The following is a 16,935-nucleotide window of genomic DNA, read 5'->3' as shown; positions in this document are numbered from 1 at the left end:
ACCTTTCTCTTTTATGCATCTGTTGTATTGTTTCAGGTAGAAGTCTTCCAAAACTCTCTGGAAGGAAGAGTGCAGCAAAAACAAACACAACAGCCAGAGTCCCCAGGATAATATAAGGCTTGACATATTAAGTATGTAGCAATGCATATATAGTACAACATATTGCACTCAATAGATGCCTTAGACATTACTTATTTAGTAACTCTGTCAGTGTTGAACAGTGCTTGCAACACTGTATCACCGCCAATGTGTATGTTGTCCAACATATGTAACCACAACTTTTCATGAGCTCAGAAAAACAGCTTTGTGACGATGCATTTTCCAGGCAAGAGGCTTTTTACATAGTTTATTTAGCTTAAGAATCCTTCAGTTTATCAAAAACATTCAACATCAAATCATCTGGAAATACACGGTTTTCACTTGACAGGATGGGAATGGAAAATTGCAAACTGAAAAATAACTAAAGCTGTCATTAATCAGTCTTTATGTTCTTGTTTTTGTCATGTCATTGCAAGGATTAATGATGTTCTCATTTTGCACCAAAAGTTTGTCACATTTGTATTAATGTTATCGATGTCAGGGGTACATTAAACCTGCAGTAGGCAGAATATTTTTGGCATCATTGGGCAAGAATTACATAATAACCTTTCAGCATATTGTAATTCAAATGTTCTGAGAGAAAACTAGACTTCTGCACCTCCTCATGGCTCTGTTTTCAGGCTTTAATCACAGGTCATTTCACAGAGAGAGCGTTCCTATTGGCTGTTCATTCAACGGAGACAGCCATCAATCACTCGCAAACTCCGATCAAACCATCAAACTAGGAAGCCCTGATCAAATATTAATCAATATTATGTTACGTTAATGCCCATTTCTCGCATAAAATGTTTTCAGAAGCATCTTGTAGTGTGCTGTTTAGCTGTAAAATGAGAAAGTTTGCTCCGGCTGGTGGGCGGTGCTTGGTATTTCCTCAACAGATCTCTGTTGGCTGCTGGCTGCCGGGTCACAAACTTTCTCATTTTATAGCTGAACAGTACACTACTGGAACGGGGGAAGGAAAATGCGACATCTAGTGGCTGAATGTTATCAATATCTATAATAATAATATTTATCAATAACTCATGTAAGTAGTAATGTTTTAGACAATCAGAGTCGACTTTCGAAAAGCACCGCAGGTTTTGAAAGGCAGGTTTTTTCTCTTCTTATGATGAATGGGCACTTCAAGCTGTAGTGAGAAAAGACAAATAAAGAAACCATCATTTGGTTTACAGCATGCAGGAAAACAAAAAAAGCTGCAATGTTTGAATATATTTTCTACCAACTTCATTATCATCGTTCACAACAAAGACTGATGCCACCGACATCACATCATCTGAGTCATGATGATGATGATGATGAGGTGGATCAGTTTGGGTTGTTTTATTAAAGGAATAATCAGCGACATTTTTCCATTGCTATTTTCTTGCCTGAACAACCGGTATCAAGTAGGTCTGTTTGGGGATTACCATCAGGTACACATGAAAAGCAATATATTTTATTTTATTTTATTTTATTTAATGTTTTTCAGTAGCAATAGTTTGTTTAAGTACTATAACTGGAATGGTTGTTCAGCTACGGTGAGTATTTCTCACGCATAGAAACAATTATCCAAACAAACTGGGCAGGAGCCAGGACAGTCCATATGAGGACTAACACACAAACTCGCAAACACATAAAGAACACAACTGAGCAATTATAGACATTTTGATGGATGATATGTTTAGAGTTTGTAAATTAATTTAAGAGTGAAAAGCTAAATGATAATTGTCTTTTTTGTTACTACCTCTAGGAGTTGCCAAATACCAATCTACACATAGGGGCTTTAAATACTAATAATATTATAATCATATTGTACTTCTTATGGAACCTACCTTTCTCTCTTATGCATCTGTTGAATAGTTTGAGGTAGAGGTCGTCCAAAACTCTCTGGCAGGAAGAGAGCAGCAAAGGCGGACACAACAGCCAGAGTCCCCAGTAGAATATAAGGCAGGTACTTAAAGTATTCACCTGTACAAGGAGAAGGGGAAATTAGGATTAGGAAAATTGTCAATGAGCTAAAAATAAATCCAGGTTAAACAAATGCTAGTAATTATTATTTAAGACCAATTTACTCACTCAGCTCTAACAAAAACGGTGCAATGGAGCTGCCAACTCTGGCAAATGTGGAGCATGTCCCCGTCGCTGTGTTCCTGAGCGCTGTTGGGTAAATCTCTGCTGTGTAGGCATACATCAGGGATGCACCGGAGGTAATACTAAATTTACCCAGCATCTCCAGAGCAACAGACAGATCTGGTAAACCTGAAACGTAATAAATGATTTGTCTAAAAACAGAATGGAACTAAAAAGAAAATGGTTCCCTGAATGATCCACTCTGCAGCAGATTAAATGCATGTAACTGAGAGTTTAGAGTTTTTTGCCAGCTGCGATAGCGACGCTGGTATTGTTCTCACCTTGTGAGTCTGTGTGTGTGTGTCAAAATGTGTTCTTGGAGACACCTACTGTAGCGGGAACTACCACAGAAGTGGCCCCTGCCTTCACTTCATGTGGCCATTTTCTCCTCTGATTAATTTAAGACACTCCAAAGCTTTCTTTAAGCATCCTCATATTGGTAACAATTCTTTAACATCAGAAGCTGTCTTGAAGGGGAATTCCATCCATTTTACACATCAAAGTCTGTTTGCAGTTCTTGGGAAGTACTACTGCATATGTGAAAAAAGATTTATAAAGCCTTTTGTAGCTCCAGAGGGAGCTGCTTGAAAGCCTCAAGTGATGTCCCTCCAGTCAGCAATAGCTGGGACTTAAAAACAACAAATTTGAAAATGAACAAATTTGGGGGTTAGAAAGAAGTGAGCTTACCAGACCTCTTTATCCTGCTCCACATCTCTGCTTGAGGCTAGTGTCTCAATGCTACAGTATCAGCTGCTACTGGTATAACGAACCCGAACTGCTGCATCAATCTTTACCAGCCGCGATAGCATGTGGCCCATTGGCCCCAGCTGGTATGATCTCATCGCAAAATAGTCTCTTTTTTTTAAACTGTCCATTGGGAGTCTGGCAGTGTTATAGGAGTGCAATGCTGAAACTGCGGAGCACTCTTTTAAGGCCTAAATATATTTGCATGGAAATATGACAGTACTGTGATGCCACATCACGTCATGACACTGCTTACGTTGAGGCACCAGTTGAATGAAGTACAGCGACAGTCCTGCAAAGAGCAAGGTACAGATGACAGACAGTCGTCGTGGAAGGTATCGCAGTGCCAGCCAGCAGGAAATGTATGCTGGTACCTCTATAGCTGCTGAGATGAAGCAGCTGATATAGGGGTTAGCATGAAGTCTGGATGTGTTCAGGGACAGGCCATAGTATCCAATACTCAGAGTGAACCTGGGAAGAGATAGAGAGAGATACAGACAACAGAGATGTTTGAATGGAAATTTGCATTGAAACGGCATTTAACATAACGTACAGTAGCTCCAGCTGCAAACCAAGACTATCTGATTCAGGACTTTTATTTACTCTTCATTGCCATCAAGATGGAATAGCTTAGCATGCAAGATATAGGACACAGTAGGTATGCAGGTACGCAGAATTTAAAATTCATTCTATTTCTTAATCATAAAAATTTAGAAGAATACTCTAAGTAACCACTTTATTTGATACACCTGGCAATCATCAATCCAGTACAATAGCCCTGCAAATTATTACCCAGAACACTACTCATTACCAAAACGAAGGTTACAATATTGTAACCCCTAGTTCTATAAGCACAGGCGAAGCCCTCTACTGGACTCTATGGATAATACTATCCTCCAATCACGAGCACACACTCGCCCAGTGAAAATCTGCATAAGCATAACCGGACAATCAGGACGTGCCTACCTGAATGTGTGCGGACCCCACAGTATATAAGGCAGCACACATCGCTGTCTGCTACGTTACACCCTCTTTAGCGAGCGGCGTAGGACTAGGGTTGCAATATCATAACCTTCGTTCTAACTCACACAGGCTCCGCCCTCTATTGGACTCTATGATACACATTGGACTCTATATATACTGGAAAAACAAAGTTCGGAAACTTGTGTTTGGTGGATTATTTCTCTGTTGTTACAATGCTAATGGTCATTGTATTTTACATCGTTGGAAAGCCTCTTTATTTACCTTCACAATGATGTCCAACTTGTAAGGATCATGCATTTGTGGGATGAGCAGCACAGCTGATTATGTGGGTAGCGCCCAAGAAAAATTTGCCAAAATGCTCCGTCAATGGTAAACAGTGTATTCTCCTGTTGGTATTGACTCTTGTTTTGAGTTGTTTGGTGGATTGGATGATTGAACTCTCTATCAGTAACAAGGAACAAACAAGACATATTGGCAATTTTACACTTTATTAATTTAATACACCGTCAGGAGCCTCAGTAGTGGTGGAAGATCCATACGCAGCCACAACAGCCCGGCACCTCCTCCTAATGCTGGTCACCAACCTGGTCACACGTTGCTGTGGGATGGCGTTCCATTCCTCAACCAGGATTCGTTGCAGGTCAGCCAGCGTGGTTGTGTTGGTCAGTCTAACATGTACAGCACGCCCAAGCTGATCCTACAAGTGTTGAATTGGGTTGAGGTCTGGACTCTTGGCAGGCCGTTCCATTCTCTCTACTCCCACATCTTGGAGGTAGTCTGTGATAACCCTGGCTCTGTGGGGGCGAGCGTTGTCATCTTGGAGGATGAAGTTAGGTCCCAGATTGTGGAGATATGGGATCGCCACTGGCTGCAGAATCTCATCCCGATGTCTCCCTGCATTGAGATGCTCTTCAATGATGACAAGCCTTGTTTTACCAGTGAGGGAGATGCCCCCCCACACCATGACACTGCCCCAACCAAAAGCTGTTACTCCATCGGTTCAACAATCAGCATAGCGTTCTCCGCGTCGTCTCCATACTTTGATCCTGCCATCCAACTTTGGCAGACAGAACCTGGACTCATCACTGAACATGACATTCCCCCACATGTTAAGGTTCCATTGTCTGTGTTGTCGACACCAGCGCAAACGGGCCTGACGGTGAAGGGCAGTTATTGCAGGCTTCCTGGTAGCCTTATGAGAATACACTGTTTACCATTGAGCAGAGCATTTTGGCAAATTTTTCTTGTGCGCTACCCACATAATCAGCTGTGCTGCTCATCCCACAAATGCGTGATCCTTACAAGTTGGACATCATTGTGAAGGTAAATAAACAGGCTTTCCAACGATGTAAAATACAATGCCAATTAGCATTGATACAACAGAGAAATAATCAACCAAACACAAGTTTCCGAACTTTGTTTTTCCAGTTTATATATATTTACGCCCCTTGATACTGTCTTTACACTCTCCAGTTGCTTCTTTTCACCCAATAAGGAGCTTCACTGGGAAATTTGGGACCAACTAGTAGGAATTGCGAGTTCAGTGAAAGGACATGAACACTCACTGGCTTCCAACCCATGAATACTGCCAACTGTGTTCATTGAATGCATAACTAAGCAGGAGATTTCGTTACCAGGAGTCAAACTCCCAGTTTCAGAGAGAATTTTGTAATGACTGACTGTAGTGTGTGGTGGTGTTAGATTATACAGTATACATGACCAACTGTAATTTATATGCCTAAAATCGAATTGTACTGGATACTCACCACACCAGGCACAAAATAATGGTTGTGTTTCGATTGTTTTTTGTCCTCAGCATGTCGAAGACATTGTTGTGTCCCTTCTTTGTCTCAACCTGCAAGATACAAAACCTCAGTTACACCAGTAGTTAGTTGTGTTTTAGCGAGTCAGTCCACCACTTTGGTTCAGAATGAAATATCTCAACAGCTTCTGGATGGATTGCCATGAAATTTGGTACGGATATTATTTCCTACAGGGTAAATTGTACTGACAATATGTGTCCTCAAGCACACACATTTTCTCCTGTGTCTAATCCTGCATGTTTTCAGTCAAGGCAGACTTACAAGTACACTGTAATCTTCAAAGATGACCCGTGGAGCCTCGACTTTGTTCATCTTAGCAGCCTTTCTCACTATGGTGTCGGCCTCCTCCACTCTTCCCTGAGAGAGTAACCAACGAGGAGACTCTGGGATGAGCCTGCCTCAATATTCAACAGAGTAAAAAAAGGTTCAGGCTGGATCAGAGGGGCTTAAAAGATAAAGCAACAAAGAGGGTGAATGCAAGTTAGAATATTCCTCTAGTGAAAGAGCCAAATTATTATTTTGTCTCCTCACAAGAGTAAAATCATGACAATTATGGTGCATGGTAAGGAAAACTTTCCATGAATACATTTTCTTGTTATGAGTACAACCTACCACCAGAGAGGGATGTAGAGCAGGCCAGGCAGAGAGATACCCAACAAGAGAGATTTCCAGTCCCGTAAAAAGTAAGCAAAGAGAGGCAGCATCATGTAGCCAATGGCAAAGCCCAGAGTCACACCCATAGACGAGAAGATGACCCGTACATTCCCAGTCAAGATCTCAGTGCCTGCACAAAAAGAGTGAGAGAGAGAAATGCATGACAAAGGTGCAGGTAATAAGTGATGATCTTAGTGATAAATAGTGATACAAGACAGGTACAATACACACAACATATGTATATTAATCAAAATCACTAAAAGTATTATTTGTCGTTACTAAAGCATGACATGTTCATATTTACCCAGTACAAAACCAGATATGTAGTTGGAGATCTGTCCCAAACCATTGATGAAGATGAGGATGGAAAACACTGTCCATGAAGGTGAAAAGATTTGAGCAAACGTCAAAATTGTCTGAATTGCCATGGTGGCAAAGAGAACAGGCTTTCTTCCAAACCTAGAGTGAGAAGTCAAACAAAATAAAAATTAGAGCAAATAAAAATAAGATTTAAAACAAGGCAATAGTACAAAGAACATACTGAACAAAAAGGGCAATGTTTTTTTTTATCTACTGTATACCACTAGGATCAGAGATCATAACAATATGTAATGTAGCATTACATAACGTTTGGTTACGGTGTAACCTTTGTTACACTCTGAGTGAGACACCACGCAATGTAACAAATAGTTACATAATACTAATCAAAAGGCCTGATACATAATTCTCCACTGTTCCCTTTAATGAACTATAATTAATAACTGAGAAGCTAATTTGTAATTAAGGTAAATAAAAAAAGAACATTAGCAACAAGTCCAAAAGTAAATTTCCCAACCACTGTGTATATAATTTTATTGTGAGATGGTGTTTTCAGTACCTGTCTGAGAGCTGCCCTGACAAGAAGGATCCAACAAGAACTCCAACAAAGAAAACTGTGGAAGTGAACGGCTGCTTCCACTGATCACTGCACACCAAGTCAAACTGGAATATCCATAATGAACAAAAAAATATATATAAATACATGGCCCAATATTCCCTTGCCTTTTTGCCCGGTTGGTATTAAAGGAACAGCGTGTAAAATGTCGGGGGATCTATTAGCAGAAATGGAATATAATATTCCTAGCTATGTTTTCATTAGTGTATAATAACCTGAAACTAAGAATCATTGAGTATTTCGTTAGTTTGAAATGAGCCTGTGATTTCCCCCACCTCTCTAAAGCATGAAAACCAATCCAATGTTTCCTTACAGGGCAAAAGTTGTATACATACAGTATACAGACGATTATCGTTCTATCCACAGAGTGTAAGATGTGTTCCAGTCAGGTTTAATGACTAATTATAGTTACTGATGCTACCACTAGTACAGCTTACACTAGACCAACAAACACATATTAGTAGATGTACACCCTCACCTCAGAGACTATGGTGGACTGGTAGATGTCTTTGCTGTAGATCCACCCGTCCACACAGCCCTCCTGCTCCAGGTCAGTGAGGTTGACATCTCTGCCAGGAATTAATCCCTGAGCAGAGAGATTTCTGACCACATTCAGCCTGTACCTGCTGCATCTGCTCAGCTCCTGTTTCCCATCCACCACCTAACAGTCACAATGATACAAACATTATTAGTGTCATTTGTAACATTTCTTTAACGATGAACCTACCCGTGTTGTGTACGGTGCTGCACTGTGTAAGGAAATGTGTTGAAATTAAAAACTTTAGATTCGTCATATATTTTTAGGAGCAGTGGGCTTAAAGCTGTCACTGTGATGTGATTCAACAATAAGGCGTTGACAACGTTGTCTTCACAGTACCTTATGTACATTTACATAAAAGCCTGGAATGTAGCCAGACTACTTTAAAAGCCCCTTAACAAATGCAAAATGAAATAAAAATAATAAATCCAAAGCTACAAATTTGATAATCAAAATATTATTATAACAACAGTTATATCACAAAAACGAAATCAAATCTTTGCAAACCTTCAGCAAAGGTCTTCAGCTGTTCGATCAGGACAGGGCACTTGTCTGTTTGTGACATAATTAGCATTATGAATTCTTGAGTTATGGCCAAAAACCTGTTTTATGAGGTCGCAGTGACCTTTGATCCCTAATCTCTAATCACTTCATCTTTGAGTCAAAGTGCTGTTTGTGCCAAATTTGATGTGGCGGGGCATGGAGACATAATAAAAGTCTGTTCGATCATCATATTTTAATTATAAATCAGGGCACAATTTATGGTAGAAGCCGGAACTCATAAATATTTAAGGTCCTTAGCAATATTGTACTCATAAAATAGCGATGAGAACATGAGAGTAAGACTGGGAATTATTTTTGCACTTGTGTCTCTTTTGGAATTGTTGAATAAGTAACTTTCATAATGAGAGAACAAGGTGACATCTTCAAAAATGTAATTACCTCTATTGGGATGGTAGCATTGCGCCAATCTTGGGTCAGATTAACCTCAGGAACCAGGCAGTGGTGACCGGGAATATCAGTCAAGAAGACGACAGAGAAAGCGCCAAATCCATTGGGGACAATGCTGGCACAGAGCAGAAAGAAGACAATCTGCTGGAAACGTCCCCACTGACCCAGAAAAGCTGTGGTGTCATCATAATCCTGCATAGTCTCAGAGTCCTAACTGTGCCCTCCACAGTCTTTGTCCTGCAGACTTCTTTTTATACTGCAACAGAAAAAAGACAGACTGTTCTGTCTTCCCCTCACCTCACATCACCTGCCAGGCCAGATAGCCACACCCTGTACTAGATAATTATACATGCTCAAGGACACATTAAAGAGGACAGTTGTTACAGTGTGTACCTTTTGCTTAACTACTGCAACATTTATTGACAGCTGTTTAATGAGTATTTTGTGGGAGTCTTTTCCATTAAGGATAACAAAGCTGTGTATGTATGCATATGCATGTATAAATGAGATTAAGAGATGTATTTATATCTTATTTATGTAACCAAATTACATTTTGTAACATGGTTATTTGAGTCGTGAGACTGCCCGACTGTTTTTTAACTGAAACACCTTTATCAACAGCTTTTAGCGAATATTTTGTATTCATCTTCGCCATTTAAGATAACACATACATGTACGTGCAAATGTCAACATGAAACAAAAACAGAGCGAGACAAAAAAAATCATTGAAAACGGCCACATGTAGAACTCCCAAGATTTAATTTGACAATTTCAATTTTAGATTCTGATGTCTTAGAAAAGAGAACAGTAATGTTTTCAAATGTATTAAAATGGAAAACTATTGATGAATAACTTATTCTTATTTAAGACACCTTAAATATAATGAAAATATAAATAAGTATTAACAGTAGTAATGACATTCAAAAGCAATATCAACATAACCTACATCAGTAAAGTGCTAGATAATCATAGTGTCCCGGAGTACCACGGGTATTAGGGTTTCTTTTCCAGTGATGCATGGACACTTTATCCTGTTATAAGGAGAAAAGACAAACAAACAAAACATTACAGGTTGTAGTGTTCTGCAGACAGGGCAAATATAAGAGAAGAAATATAAGTATTCCTTTGCTGCTATTGACTTTATTATCATCATCACAAGCAGCTGCATTCACTGCAGTGGCTGCTGTCACATTAGCACATCCACTTAAAACATGTTTCATACATGATTTACAGAAAGGACTGGGTCTGTGAATTTGAACTCAGGACCTTCATACTGTATGATTATAGAGCTAACCACTTAGTAAAGGTCTTAAAATAATCCTTGCACCTGAAAAAAAAGATTTTCTTTTGGCCACTTGGAGGCAACAGAAACTAGTTATAAACACCTTCCAAGTTTATTTGGTGAATTTATTTAAAAATCCAGCCAATAGTGGAGGAAGTATTCAGATCCTTTACTTAGGTGAAAGTACTTATACCACACTGTTAAAATACTCAATTCAAAAGTCTTATTGATAACATTTTTATGTGTCACATTTATTTTTTTTTAAATAATACATCTACAGAGCTTTAAGAGAGGTGCCGAATAAAAGTATGACTTTTCCTGAAAACGATTATTATGATTGTGAATTCATCATTTAAAAAAATTTGGTGGGTCCAAAATGAATGTTTTGGTTATCTCTGTGGAAGATATCGGACATTTGGTTCCCACTTCCAACAAGGCTTTTCAGCCAATAGTAAAGCAACGTTGGCTTCATGTGGTATCTCTGTGAGATTGACAGTAAGTGCCTGGCAACAACTTGTTGTGAAGTGAATGCTACGGAACGGGGGAGGGAGAATGCTACATCTAGTGGCTGAATGTTACCAGTGATATCAATAGCACCTTTAAAGTAGGGGCCCCTGTGACTATTATATTGTTATATATCAAATCATTACATTAATATTACTCTACTAATGATTACTTTCATTAGGGATTAATCTGCTGATTAGTTTCTCACTTAATGGATTGGTTCTTTGGTTTGTAAAAATTCAGGAATACTTGTTTTGTCCAACCAATAGTCCAAACCCTAAAATAATTATTATAATTATTATAGGGATGCTAAATAAAAAGGAACACATTCAACAGTATAACAGAAAGTAAAATGATGCTTAAAAATTTGAATTCAGTTGAATGGATTCCCCATAGTTATTAAATATATCAACCATCCATTATAATTTAGTATATAAAAATGAGTTTGGTACAGGAGAAGCTTCATAACAAAGGTGTATTTCTTAAGCAACCTACCTTTCTCTCTTATGCATCTGTTGTATAGTTTCAGGTAGAGGTTTTCCAAGAGTCTCTGGCAGGAAGAGACCAGCAAAGGCAGACCCAACAGCGAGAGTCCCAATTATAATATAAGGAAGATATAATAGGTATACGCCTAAAAAATGAGAAGAGGAGGAGAAAAGTCTGGGTGCTGTGCGTGCATTTACTTGTGTGAATTTATGAGTGTGTGCATGGCATCAAAACGTGCACACATGAGCGCATCAGTGCAGCTGTTTAATAAATAAAATGTCAAACTAATGTCAATAATTATCATGTAAACCCAAGTTACTCACCGAGCTTTAACAAAATTGGTGCAATGCAGACTCCCATTCTGCCAACCATAGTGCATATCCCCGTTGCTGTGTTCCTCAGGACTGTTGGGTAAAGCTCTGCAATGTAGGCGAGCATCAGAGAGAGAGAAGTGGTAATAGCATATTTGGCCAACATCTCCAGCGCAAGAGAGAGAGTTGGTTGACCTAGAGGATAAGGAAATGAGTAACGGATATGAGGTTACTCAGACCACAACAAAAAAAGTAGTAACTTCCTTCTACCTCCACATAGACTCAACTGAAGCAAATATATCGATTCTGGCATTAAAAAATCTATTTAAAAAAAATTAAATTGTGATAAATAAATAAATTGTTCCCACTCCCCTACATGTCACTATGAGTTTGATATAAGATACTCCCTAATTGCAGCAGTTCCTCAACCCAACAGTGTTAAATATTAAGATGCTTGGTGAACAGATTCATTTTTTTTTTTTAAAGAGACAAGCTCTTTAATAAAAATATTTCTGAGTTTCACCACAGGAACCATCACTTTGCATCAATAATCTCTGTGAATACAGTCCTAGCATATTTTTTTTTTCTGCTTACTTTGAGGCACCAGCTGAATGAAGAACAGTGACGCTCCTCCAAGGAGCAAGGTACCGGTGACAGAAAGTCTTCGTGGAAGGTATCGCAGAGCCAGCCAGCTGGAAATGTACGCTGGTACCTCTACAGCTGCTGAGATGAAGCAGCTCAAGTAGGGGTCAGCATGGAGTTGAGATGTGTTCAGGGACAGACCAAAGTATCCAGTATTCGTAGTGAACCTTGGCAAGACAAAGATACAGACATAAAGCAGAGATGTTTGCTTAATGTGTGTCGTTTATAAGGAAACTAAACAGAAGAGGGCCTAATACAGAACCTTGGGAGATGCCAATGTTGTACAGAAGGCAGTCAGATAAGCAGTTATTCAGAATATTTAAGGTGGAAAGCTTAGACCAACTTGCAGCGTCCCCTCTGTATTTGCCTGTTTTCTGTATTTGCAGCATATTCCTGTATGTTGCATATGTGTTCTGAAATTGGTGAAGACCTTCTCTTTATGTAATTCACCCTTTGCTAAGCCCCTCCCTCTTGGTTACTGTTGCTCGGCCTGTCAAGCTTTCGCACCAGCCATGTCAATAAGGTGTTTTCAACGATATCACTGAGAGATATTCCAAAGTAAATAATAGTATATTACTGGACAGTAGACAGAAAGGACTACAAATGTGCATTTTAGAGCTACATTCACAGTATAGGCTAATATAGAGTATTGTGAATGAAGAGGCCATTAAAATCGTCTTTAAAACAGTCTTCCACACTGTTTAATCCATGTCTGACATTGCTTGTCTTGTGTTTTTTTGCTTCGGAAAAGCAAAAATATACGACACTCCCCTCTAAACTTTGAGGACATCGGCTGTCGGACTTGCAGGTTCCATACACACCGCTGAAAGCTCGACAGGCCTCCTGCACCTAGTTACGATTGCTAGTTTAGGATTAGACAGTTGCCGTTCTAGGGAGGGGCTTAACGAGGGGTCAATTGTGTTTTGTCCATTTCAATGTGTTTTCTTGAGTTCTAGTGCGATGAGCCCTCTCAGACATCTTAGTATCTGTTAATATCGCAGAAAAATCGCATTGTGAGTTTATGGTGATTGAAAGCTGTTTACTCACAGCAGCAGGCAGAGAATGAGAGTTGTGATTCTGATGCTTCTGGTCCTCAGCAGGTCGAAGACATTGTAGTGTTCTTTAGAGTGTGACTTTGTTTTATTAACCTGCAAGATACATAAATGCAAGTCTCACCCTCTGTTTGTTGTGTCTTTCCATCTCAATAGCCTAATATCCTAGGGATGTTTGAAAACAAAAAATGAAAATACCAATAAACATGTTTTTTCAGACATAAATACAAATGTGTCTATTCTGATGCTAGATGATTTTGACCGATTTGCATAGACAGAATACAATAATTTTGCTTTTGAAATGACTAGATAAATCTAGTAACATTAATAACCTCCACTGTTTACAACATATCGTACAGTGATAACATAAGGTAGTTGTTTATAGTGAGTGCCAACAACATGCATCAACAAGTCAATTTACACTGTAATCCTGAAAGATGACACTCGGAGCCTTAACTTTGTTCCACTTTGCAGCCTTTCTCATTATGGCCTCAGCCTCCTCCACTCTTCCCTGAGAGAGCAGCCACCGAGGAGACTCTGGGATGAGCCTGCCTCATTACACAACAGAGACAAAAACATTCAGGCTGAATCAGAGGGGCGTAAAAGACAAAGCAATAAAGACGGTGAATACAAGTTATAATACTTCTATAGGGAAAAAGCTTTATCATTAAGAAGGATGTGTCCTTTTTTGAAAGTCTAAAATCATATAGCCAAATCGTAAAATGTCTTTTATGTGGATGCAGATTACAGGGACATGCAGTCAATTTAGACCTCTGAACTCCAGATATGTGAATGAAAATGGGTTCTATTGGTACCCACGAGTCTCCCCTTTACAGACATGCCCACTTTATGATAATCACATGCAGTTTGGGGCAAGTCCTATCAAGTCAGCACACTGACACACTGACAGCTGTTGTTGCCTGTTGGGCTGCAGTTTGCCATGTTATGATTTGAGCATATTTTTTATGCTAAATGCAGTACCTGTGAGGGTTTCTGGACAATATTTGTCATCGTTTTGTGTTGTTAATTGATTTCCAAAATTAAATATATACGTACATGTTGCATAAAGCAAGTATATTTGCCCACTCCTATATTGATAAGAGTATTAAATACTTGACTAATCTCCTTCAAGGATCATTTTGAACAGATAGAAAAAGTGTGATTAATCGTGATTAACCATGGACAATCATGTGATTAATCGCGATTAAATATTTTAGTTGATTGACCGCCCTAATATATAAGGAATATACTATATATATATATATATATATATATATATATATATATATATATAACACACTAAAGGAAAGGGAAAACGCACAAAAGCAAAATAGGTCCCCGTTAACTTGTGACTACTAAATTATTTTATTAGCTTCTGCATCGCTCACCAATTTGATCTTGATTGATCTGATCTGCATATATACATGTTTTTGTTGTCAGCTCTCTTGACCTGCTTTATTCTGCCTGTTTGTAAAGCACTTTGATCAGCACTTTGTTTTAAATGTGCAATAGAAATAAATTTGATTAGATTTTAAGTCAGTCTACCATTTTTAACACAATCAAGGCTTTTCTCGTTGGTTTCAATATTTTTCATTACAACAAATATACAAATACTCTAAACTCACCCCTGGTAAAAGACAAAAAAACATAAACTTTATGGTAATTCATCGTATGCTTTCTTGTAGTGAGTGCAACCTACCACCAGAGGGGAACGTAGGCCAGGCCAGGCAAAGACAAAGCCAACAGGAGAGATTTCCAGTCCCTTAAAAAGTAAGCGAAGAGAGGCAGCATCATGTAGCCAATGACATAGGCTAAACATGAGCCCAGGGATGCGTAAAGGACTCGCGTATTGCTATTAAAGATCTCCATGCCTGCACACAGAGATAAAGAAACACAAAGAGAGGGTCATGTGGTGAACAAGTGAAAGGCAAGTAGATATGTACGGTATTTTTAACAAACTTATTGCACTATCTACATTTATTCCAAATCTGACAAATGTGTAAAATGAATGTGATGTTTATATGTACCCAGCACTAAAGCAGCTATAAAGTTGGACATCTGTCCCAAACCATTGAAGAAGAGGAGGATGGTGAACATAATCCAAGACGTAGAGAAGACCTGAATAAAGGTAAAAACCGTCTGAACTGCCATGGTTGCAAAAAGAACAGGTTTTCTTCCAAATCTATGAGAGAAGTTGAATAAACCAATATGAAATATGAAGAACATGCACTTTACAATAATTTGGATACAAATGTCCACAAAATGTTATACAGTATTCTAAGGCTAAATGAAGTATAAACTTGGGATGTGCATTCCAAGCAAAAATACTATTCGAAAATCACTGTGAATTAGTAGATTCTTTTTAGAAAATCGCAGCATACCCCCCCAATTACTATTTTCCCATATAATATAAAATGATGCTCTAAGTGTCAAATCAGTAATTAGTCAGTTACTAATATACAGTATAAAGGGTATTCAAAAAGGTAACTACAGGTTTAAAATAAATGCATTTGTATATACTGTGTATCCCATGGAGGTGGTGTTTTCAGTACCTGTCTGAGAGCTGTCCTGAGAAGAAGGATCCAGAAAAAACTCCGAGGTAGAAAACTGTGGCGGTGAGCGGCTGTTTCCACTCATCACTGCACACTAGGTCAAACTGGAAGATCCATACATTAATAAATAAAGTAGCTCAACACAAGATCTTGAGCATTTCTATTGCCTCTCAGCATGGCGGACGGCGAGCGCAACAGTGCAAATAATGGCGAAAGCGCTGACAGAGATGACCGCGTTAACCTGAGGGAGAACCGGAGGGTCGGGGCTACGCTTCCGCGACTACGCCGTGGTTCTGGATGGTGTTATTAGCTGTAACCGCCGTATGAGCGCAGTGCAGAGCGGTGCTGTGAGCTAGCCAGTTCAGGCACACTCACATGCACGAACACGCACTAAAAGCACACCCGGCTAGGTAAACAAAGCACAGAGAAACTCTGATTATAACACACACAGAGGGAGAGTAGCTTCAACCTCTGCTCAGGTAGACATTACTCCTCTATATCTTTACATTACAAATAGTTTCTTGCTGCTATACTAATACCCTCTGGATATCAAATTTAGAACCTTTGGACAATGAAATACATTGACTAGGAGATATCCTTGTTAATGTTATGAGCTCTCTGCTGCTAGTTCTACATGACACTTATTCAACGATGAGGCTGGCGTTATTTCATATGATAGAGAGCGAACATGCGCTCCTTTGTTTTCGTCACAAAGTGCAGAAATAAAATCACTGCAAATTAAACCACATCCCAGCCTCCGCCTGAGTCTCTGAGGTTGTAAACAACCAAATCACTACAGGGAAGCAAATTCTATGTGATGGTAAGTAAGCCAGAGCATGGCATTTAAACAGGCCTCTTTGGAGCAATAGACTGAATACTCCATCACTGCTCGGAGGAGACGTTTCAAAAGAAAATGTTATAAACAAATGCTAAATGGTGCCATTGTTTAGTCCACTTCATTTGTTTACACAGGAAATGTTTTTGAATGACTGAATGTATTTTGTGTGCCTATCTGAACCGTGTGACTATGCATCAGGATACGGAAAGTATTCACTATCACAACAATAAAACGTGTTTAACTGACAACAAAGAGAGAGACAGGTCACCAGGGTTACATGGAAAAACCGTTTCCTCTTTAAACCCATGCAAATACAAATCCAAAGACAAAAGCATAGACAGATATGGAGACAAAAATGCCCGACTTGCCAGGCTGGAATAGCAGGTTGGATTACAAAGACAAATTCAAGCTGTAACAATGCTTCAAAGGGCA

General features: G+C 39.1%; 1 protein-coding gene and 1 pseudogene across 1 annotated transcript in view; both read right to left on the bottom strand.

Annotated features, from left to right (window-relative positions):
* Positions 1–1,623: 1,623 nt before the first annotated feature.
* The window catches only part of LOC141753054 (organic cation/carnitine transporter 2-like), an 18,435-nt gene continuing 3,123 nt past the window's right edge, over positions 1,624–16,935 (bottom strand). Inside the window, exons 2-11 of the mRNA XM_074611370.1 lie at positions 8,828–9,092; positions 7,826–8,008; positions 7,291–7,394; positions 6,718–6,872; positions 6,372–6,543; positions 6,021–6,153; positions 5,703–5,791; positions 3,209–3,423; positions 2,155–2,337; positions 1,624–2,046 (exon numbers count right to left, since the gene is read on the bottom strand). Coding sequence (XP_074467471.1) covers positions 1,907–2,046; positions 2,155–2,337; positions 3,209–3,423; positions 5,703–5,791; positions 6,021–6,153; positions 6,372–6,543; positions 6,718–6,872; positions 7,291–7,394; positions 7,826–8,008; positions 8,828–9,034 — 1,581 coding nt within the window. The 5' untranslated portion in view covers positions 9,035–9,092 and the 3' untranslated portion in view covers positions 1,624–1,906. The remainder of the gene's footprint in view (positions 2,047–2,154; positions 2,338–3,208; positions 3,424–5,702; positions 5,792–6,020; positions 6,154–6,371; positions 6,544–6,717; positions 6,873–7,290; positions 7,395–7,825; positions 8,009–8,827; positions 9,093–16,935) is intronic.
* The window catches only part of LOC141752565 (organic cation/carnitine transporter 2-like), a 7,981-nt pseudogene continuing 2,469 nt past the window's right edge, over positions 11,424–16,935 (bottom strand).

The sequence above is a fragment of the Sebastes fasciatus genome, chromosome 16 (genome assembly GCF_043250625.1).
Source record: "Sebastes fasciatus isolate fSebFas1 chromosome 16, fSebFas1.pri, whole genome shotgun sequence".
Classification (NCBI taxonomy): Eukaryota; Metazoa; Chordata; class Actinopteri; order Perciformes; family Sebastidae; genus Sebastes; species Sebastes fasciatus.
Note: the sequence above shows the minus strand (reverse complement) of the source record. Positions and strands in the feature narration are given on the sequence as shown.